We start from the raw sequence: 8,554 nt of genomic DNA, 5'->3' as shown, positions 1-8,554 counted from the left end.
TGGAGGTAGCCTTAGTTAGAAGGTGAACCAGGATTAAAATAAACTTGTATTTTACTTTCTGCACAATTCAATTAACTCTGTTCAAGTCATGCAAACATATTCAGATCTGTACTGATTTAGTCAGAAGTTCTGCTAATATGTAAAGAAGTTAAATTGAATATCTCATTGGTTATGCAACTACATTCCAAGCATGCTTCCTCAACACAAAACCATATCCAGAAGATGAGATACAAAGAAGAAAGAAAAGAATTAAAAGAAAGGGAATTTTAATTGATAAAGAACACAATTCAATCCCCCCTTTCTTGTGTTTTTCTCCACTTTCATATATATACTTTTATATATATTAAAAATAGTGTAAATAAACTGGCCTATATATGCATATATATTAGAAAAAAAAGTTAAATAGATTGGTCTATATATGCATATATATTAGAAAAAAATGTTAAATAGGTCAACCTAAATATTTATATATAGTCTGACATATAAGGCTTTTTAAGTAATATGAATCAATTAAAAATATTAATGAGAAAGAGGCTTTTAAATAGGCTTCCAGGCCATGCCACACCTTTAAAAAGGCCAGACCAGGTTGAAAAAAAGAGTCTATAGTAGGCCATAGGCCAGACTCAAGCCTTGTAAGTTTATCATAGGTCAGACTCAGGCCTTCTAAAGCCTAGCCTAGCCTATTTCCACCCATAAATGCAGTGTTGGCCCCTCAAATTTCTCAATTGCTTGATTTTGGTACTCCAAGTTTTAATTGTTTGATTTCGGCCCCAAGTTTTTAATTGTTTGATTTTGGCCTCTTAAGTTTCAATGCTTGATTTTGACCCCTCAAATTTGTCCCCTTTTGTATTTGATAGTCCTGTAGTGACATGTAGACTAAACTTCTTTTTTTTTTACAATTATATTTTTCTTCTCTTTTTAATAGTTAAGCTTTGAATGTAATATCTTGAAATTCTTAAATATTTCATTCAACATATGCCTAATGACAAATTGTTTTTTATAACAAAAAAAAATAGACCACTAACTAATTAAAATAACAAACTCTTTAGCCAATAACTACCTCATATTTAAGCATAAAGTTCCAAAGTCAAACAATCTTATTGGCCATATAGAAATTCAATCTTTTTATAAGGGATATTGTAGGCTTGTCCCTATATTCTAAAATAATATTGTTAAAAGGTTCACACATGTTATTGACTGAAGAGTCTATTATTTTAATTAGTTAGTGGTCTATCTTTTTTTTTGTCAAAATAATTTGCCATTAAGTATATGTTGAATGAAATAATTAAGATTATCAAAAAATTTCATTCAAAGTTTAACTATTAAAAATAAAAATAAAAATAATAGAATTGTAGAGAAAAAATTATGAAAAAAAGAAGTAAAAAAAGAGAAGTTTAGTCTACATGTTACTAAGGGAGTATCAAATGTAAAAGGGGAACAAACTTGAGGAGCCCAAATCAAGCAATTGACAAACTTCAAGGGTCAAAATCAAGCAATTGAAACTTAGATGACCAAAATCAAGCAATTAGAAAACTTGGGGGACCAAAATCAAACAATTGAAACTTGGGAATCAAAATCAAACAATTGAAAAACTTGAGAGGTCAAAACTGCATTTAAGCCAAAAATAATTAAATATTAAAATAAATATACATAGTTCGATTTATTTGGTTCGATTTTACAAATGCAAACTGAAATCCAATGTGAGCGGTATTAATAAAATGAAATCCAAAAACATCAAAAATATTTAATTTTTTGCAATTTAGAATTTTTATTTTATTTTTAATAAGTAATGATTCATTAATAATAACCCAGGATACAAGGAGTACTCTAGAAGGGGATTGTCTCAACTCTTTATACAACTTAGAGGTAAGACATTTCAGTAGCGGAAATTACTCGATACAGATGAAACATTAACAATACTAAACCACCTCCATGAGGGTGTAACAATGGCGGAGTAACAATCATAATAAATAAACCGATTACTCTTAAAAAGGATATTGTTTCTAGTCAACCAGATATTCTAAGCTACCGCCATCCAAATTAATCCTATTGTTAATCTTTCATCTTTATCCTTAATTTTGACAAAACTCACCCAATTGAATCTCAACTCTTCTTCTGTTATCTCCTTTACCGTTCCTATCCACTTTGTAACCTTGTTCCAAATGTTTCTTGTTACCTGACAGTTGCCAAATAAATGGAGTGAGGTCTCCTCCTGCTCCATTAATAAATTTGTTTCCTTTTTTTCTAATATGTCAATACAATAAACATACTATTTTCAGTTTTAAGATTTGTTTGAAAATATTTTTTAAGTGCATCAGTTTTATGTTGAAGAATATTTCTTGAAAAATAAAACCGTTTATTTAGAGAGATTAGAAATGAAGGTGTATTGATGAATAATGTGAGTGAAGTTGCTTTTACACAGAGGAGTGAGAGGGAAATTGGAAAAATTTATTAATGATATTTAATGAGAGAAAGTTAAAATAAAATTTATAGGGAGAGAGTGAAAAATGGTAGTGTCAAAACGTGATTTTGGATAATTTGAAATGAGAAAATGAAACTCTATTTATAGGCAAGCGGTGTGCCTGAAATAGAATATGCAATCAATGAATTTTCTCGTTACCTAATTAATTAGAATTTATTAAAATCGATTAGAATTTGAAAAATAATTGATTGTAAGTACTTTAAAAGGAAATAAAATATATCTAATTGTTGCAAATCATTAAGGTGTTGTCTAAATGGCTTGGGGCATAAGTTTCAATTAATCTAATCGATTAGACCAAAGGCTCAATCGATTAGATAAGTCAAAATTTTCCCTCTAGCTACTTCCACTGCTCCTAAGTCATTTAGTGCAACTCCACAACTCCATTCCTACAAGACCTTTGTCAGATACTATCTTTGTGTTGACACTGCTTAAGATTACCAGAGGCTTTGGATACTTTCAACCTTGCTTGCCTTGTTCGGATATTTCCACAAACCATAACACTTAGGTTAGCTTTGCTTTATTTTCTTTCTTCGGATGATCAAGTTTATCAAATCATAACATCTAGGTTTACATCTTTAACCGTTTAATTGTTGTGCTTGATTCATCATTAGTTGTCTTTAGTTGTCATCATCAAAATTTGATGTATTGATCCTCGCGAGAAAATTATGGTTCTTTCTCTCAAACAAGTTAATAAATTGATTTAAGAAGATCAAACTCAACACCCTCGAGAACTAGGGAAATATGTGTCTAAAAGGATTGACTATAAAGAGAAATCAAATTGCTTTTCTTTAAACTTTCTATATGGTTTGTCATCACGCTGTTTTCTCATTATATATTTTTGACGTACATGAGATGAATGTTAAGATTTAATTTCTTAAAAAATATATTAATTAAATAATAGGGTGCAAATGTGATAAACTTTGTGTCAATAGACAAAAAGAAGATGACTTGCAAATTAACAAATTCATTATGAGTTAATAAAGTTGTCTCTTTAGCAATACAACATAGTAATGTAAATTAATTGTGTCATTTGATTTTGAGATAAACATTACAATGTTAATTGTCTCATTTAGTTTTGATATGAATGTTATAATGTTAATTGTTTTATTTGATTTTAAAATGAGTATTCTAAAGTTAGTTATCTCATTCGATTTTGAGTTGAATAAGAGGAAAATTTTAAGGTATTATAAAATTAGTGGGAATAAGTTTATATTTTTTATATAACCTATCAATTTTATTGTAATAAGTGAACAATATCATAAGTTTTTTATTGTATTAAGAAGAAAAGATCTTGGAGATACCACTTTTGTATTAAGTTATTTTGATATTTATATATTATGATCAATGTATGATTTTCATATGTATATGAAAAATGTGCACACTTGAACAAATCAATATTGAATTATTAAAAAAAGGCAACCATGAGAATTATTTTAGATAGAAAAAGAGTTTGTGCTCAGAAATCAGAGATATGACAATGGAAAGATCATTAGTATGTTCGACTCCGATATCTTAGATGTCGAATAGACATCATAATACGAAAAAATGAAGGTAAGTATTTATGTCGCTCAATTATAATTTAATATAAAGTTTTGAAAGACTACTCAAGTTATATTGTGTTGTGAGACAGTCATATAGTATTTCAACAATAGATTCTAAAAAGTCCATTGACTTATAATTATTATTTTTGAAAATAGAATAAATACATATGAAATTTATGCTAAAAGATTCCATAATCAAAGACTCGATATATAAGATCTATCATATGTTTGTTGTCACTAAGGATGTCTTACATTATTTGGAGTCACTCATTCTTTATGTTTTATAATATTGTTTTGATATCAATACAGACTTTATGTTAAGATTATCTGCAAAAATAAAGTTTACAAGATTATTATTGACATAATCATTTGTGCATCGTTTGTACTATTATTGAAGTTGTTAACTTCAATTTGATCTCAATAAATATTTCATTGGACTAGTTGGAAATAAGCATGATTCAGAGATCAAATTATATGAAATTTCTATGTCGCTCTTCAATATAGATTTATGTCATCAAGTATATTGATGTGGTGGTTGTCGAGGTTCCGTCACATTATACGTCAGTGACGACAGCTGTAGTGGTCCCATTAATGACATATGTTAAAATCTAAAGATAAATATCATTCATATGTGCACTTAAAAAGCACTTAAAAAATCTAAAGAATGTAAGGTTTTATTTTTTCAGTCTCTTCCTAAAAGTCTCTTCCTAAAACCGTCGTTGTTGATATCTTGATAATTCCTCTGAAGTTGCAATCCGTAGAGTCAAAGAAGTCACCGCTGAATTTGGAAATAATCTCAACTTTCACAAGGTGCTTTTTTCTTTTACTCATTTTTTATTAGTTGCAGTAATTTAAGGATTTAGGTTCGCAAATTTGTTCTTGTTATTTCTAATTTTCCAATTAGTTTATACTTGGTTTGTGTAATAATTCATAATTGTGATTACTGTGAGTCCGAAAAGCGAATTGTTGGTGTAACTAATAAGTGCTTTTTTTTTGTCTGTTTCAACTTTCAAATTCATTTTAGAAAGTTTATTCATTTTAAAAAGTTTATGAAGAACTTTTTTATTGATGTAATTATTGGGATACAGTTTGTTTTGTTTTGTTGATACTGATAGATCCAAATATTTTACTGTACCAGAGCTTTCTTATAATATTATATAATTGTGCTTTGTATAATATATTATACAATAGCATATTTTTATAAATTCAACAGTTGTAGTTTACAATTGTGCTTTGTTAATATTTCTGTAAATATAGTTTTTGATTTAAAATTTTTTATTGATATTAGATATGGCATCACCCGCCGAAGTAACAACATCGGAAGAAATTATATCTCAAAATTCAACCCAACTCCAAAGCACTAGGGGAAAATATGATATAGCTTGGGGTCATTGTAAACAAATTGAAGATAAAGGAAAACTTGTTAATTTGTGTATTTACTCTAATAAAATTATTAGAGGACGGGGGATTAATAGGTTTAAATTGCATTTGGCTAGAATAAAAGGTCAAGTTGAAACATGTAAAAAGGTGCCTCCAGATGTTTAATATCAAATGAAACAAAATCTTGATGAAGGTGAAAACAAGAGAAGAAAAACTCAAGCACAAAACTCGGATGTTGATCTTACTACTCAAGAGGGTGGTGTAGTAGAAATGGATGAAGAACAATCAAGATCAGATTCGGTGATTGTGTCTCAAAAGAGAAAAAACACAAGTCGTATTGGTAATCATTTTATGCCTAGAACAACTCCTGGAGCTCAACCTTCATTAAAAAGTGTGTTACAAAGTAAGAAAGTGGTGGACAAGTGTGATCTAGCTATTGCAAGATGGTTTATTGATTCTTTTATGCTATTCAATGAAGATAATTCTGCATATTTTCAATCTATGGATGATGCACTTTGTAGCATGGGTCCGGGGTATAAAGTTCCAACTATGTATAGTCTTCGTGGGTATTTGTTAAATAAATGGGTTGAAGACGTGAACAAATTGATAGAGGAGTATTGTGAGATTTGGAAGAAAACTGGTTGTACTCTAATGGATGATGGATGGATTGATCGAAAAAGAAGAACTCTTATAAACTTTTTAGTTTATTGCCCCAAAGGTACTATTTTTCTAAAATCGGTTATGCTTCTCATGCTTCAAAAACTGTTGATATGTTGTATACGTTTTTTAGAGAGATGGTTTTATTTGTTGGGCCTGAAAATGTAGTTCACATAGTGACAGATAATGCTGCAAACAATGTTAGTGCTGGAAGGTTATTAGAAAATGAGTTTCCTACTTTATTTTGGTCTCCTTGTGCAGCACATTGCATTAACTTGATGTTGCATGACATGGGAAAATTAGAGGAAGTAGGTGAGGTCGTGTCGCATGCTTCTAATGTTACCAAATATATTTATAACCATTGTTATGCATTGTATTTGATGAGAAAGCAAACAGGTGGAAGAGAAATCCTTCGTCCTGCTCCAACTCGGTTTTCCACTAACTTCATTGCTTTGCAAAGTATTTTATCTCACAAAAATTCTCTAAGAGCCATAGTAACATCTAAAGAATGGACAAGCTTGGCATATGCCAAAGAAGCAAAGGCAAAACAGTTTGTGGATCAAGTTTTAGATTCTGGATTTTGGAGTAAATGTGCTGATATAGTTAAACTCATTGAACCACTTGTGCATGTGTTGCGTATTGTTGACAATGAAGATAAACCTGCCATGGAAATTTTATATAAATTCATAGTCAAAGCTAGAGAGGAGATGGCGAGGAGGTTTCAAAGAAATAAGAATAAAGTGGATTCTTACTTGAAAATCTTAGATAAACGTTGGGATTCATAGCTCCGCAAAAATCTTCATGCTGCCGGTTATTGGTTGAATCCAGCTTGTAGATATAATGATGTAGAATTTGAAAAACATGCATCCACAACATCAGGACTTTTAGATGTCATTGAAAGTATACTAATGGAAATTTTGAACTTCGATTGAAGTTAACAGATGAGATGAGAATATTCAAAGATGGTGAATTAGATTTTGGAAGGAAATCAGTTGTGGATGAACGATGTATTGTGAGGGCAGGTAATTTCATAACTTTTAATTATTAATATAAATTTTAGTTCATGTTTCAATATGTTTATTGACTTATTTATTTGCATGCTATAAACATATCAATGGTGGGAAACTTATGGCACTGGTACCAACTTTGTAAAGGTTGGCTATTCGTATTTTAAGCCAAACTTGTAGTGCTTCAGGTTGTGAACGCAATTATAGTATATTTGAGCATATTCATTCCAAGAAATAAAATAGATTGGAGCATCAAAAGCTCAATGATTTAGTGTTTGTTTTTTACAACTTAGACTTCAAAATAGGTATTATTATGGTTATTTTTTTCTGATCGTTATACTTATATATTTCAATACACATTCTTAGTTTTAATTCATGTGTGCTTAGGAAAACACGTCATGGGAGTTATGATCCTATCAATATTGAAACAATTGGTGACCATTCTAGTTGGGTATTAGAGGATTCACCACCTCTCTTAACCAATAAAGAGTTGGAAGCATTACGCATTGACCTTGCAAATATGACCATCCAACCAATTTCAAGTGATATTGGTATGTTCTAATATGAGCATAATGTGGTTTGTGGTTTTGAATCAATTTTATTGTCTCGTATTTATTATCTCTATATTTTATTTGTTAATGATTTTTTAAAATATTGTTATAGATCAATTAGATTTATATGAGGATGAAGATGGAGATGTTGGTAATGCACAAGACATTATTGTTGATAATGTGAATCAAGAAAAAACAATGCCAGAGAAGATGAAGTTTTCAAAATTAAAGTCAAAGAAGCCGAAAATGGATATGAATATCAAGATTATGACAATTTGACTCCATGGGCATAAATAAATTATGGATGGTTGAGTTTGGATTTTTGTTAGTTATTATAATATTATAACTTATGAAATGTTAAGTTTTTGTAACTCATTTGAACTTATAATTCTCTACATTAAGTTTTTGATGTACTGCTTTGTTATTTTAAAAGTGAATTTATAAGTTTCTATAACTTATGGATTATTATGAAAGTGAACAGAATTTGTGAAGAGTTCATTTGCATTAAGCTACTTTGATGTATTGTTTTCTTATTGTCATCATATAAATAAAGTATTTGTGACTTTAAGTTATTAGAATTTATAAATACAAGAATGAATCATGATGATGCCAATCATCCTTTTGTTTATTCTAAATTATTTGAATTTATAATTTTCTATATTATTATACTTATACTGTTGTGTAAGGTGTTTTATTTTTAAAAAAAAAAATAGTGTTACAAATTTTATGTAATGAATATTTTTTATTTATTTTTATATAAACTGGGTCAAGAGCCATGCGGTTTGACCAGTGACTCACTGGTCTGACCAGTAATTCAGTGACCCAGTATCGTTACTGGATTGATCACCGATTCGGGTTTTTAGATCAATTATTAAATTATAATCTTTTATTTGAAATAATTTAACTATAGTTAATATAGTAAAAAAAACAAAATAA

General features: G+C 29.3%; 1 protein-coding gene across 1 annotated transcript; it reads left to right on the top strand.

Annotated features, from left to right (window-relative positions):
* The first annotated feature begins 5,574 nt into the window (after positions 1 to 5,574).
* LOC131640845 (uncharacterized) lies at positions 5,575 to 7,897 on the top strand. The gene is made up of 4 exons (XM_058911221.1): positions 5,575 to 6,121; positions 6,229 to 6,778; positions 7,455 to 7,618; positions 7,731 to 7,897. The coding sequence occupies exons 1-4, from the start codon at positions 5,575 to 5,577 to the stop codon at positions 7,895 to 7,897; spliced, it is 1,428 nt and encodes a 475-aa protein (XP_058767204.1).
* The last annotated feature ends 657 nt before the right edge of the window (positions 7,898 to 8,554 follow it).

The sequence above is a fragment of the Vicia villosa genome, unplaced genomic scaffold (genome assembly GCF_029867415.1).
Source record: "Vicia villosa cultivar HV-30 ecotype Madison, WI unplaced genomic scaffold, Vvil1.0 ctg.003337F_1_1, whole genome shotgun sequence".
NCBI lineage: Eukaryota > Viridiplantae > Streptophyta > Magnoliopsida > Fabales > Fabaceae > Vicia > Vicia villosa.
The sequence above is the reverse complement of the archived record's forward strand: the minus strand, read 5'-3'. Positions and strand labels throughout refer to the sequence as shown.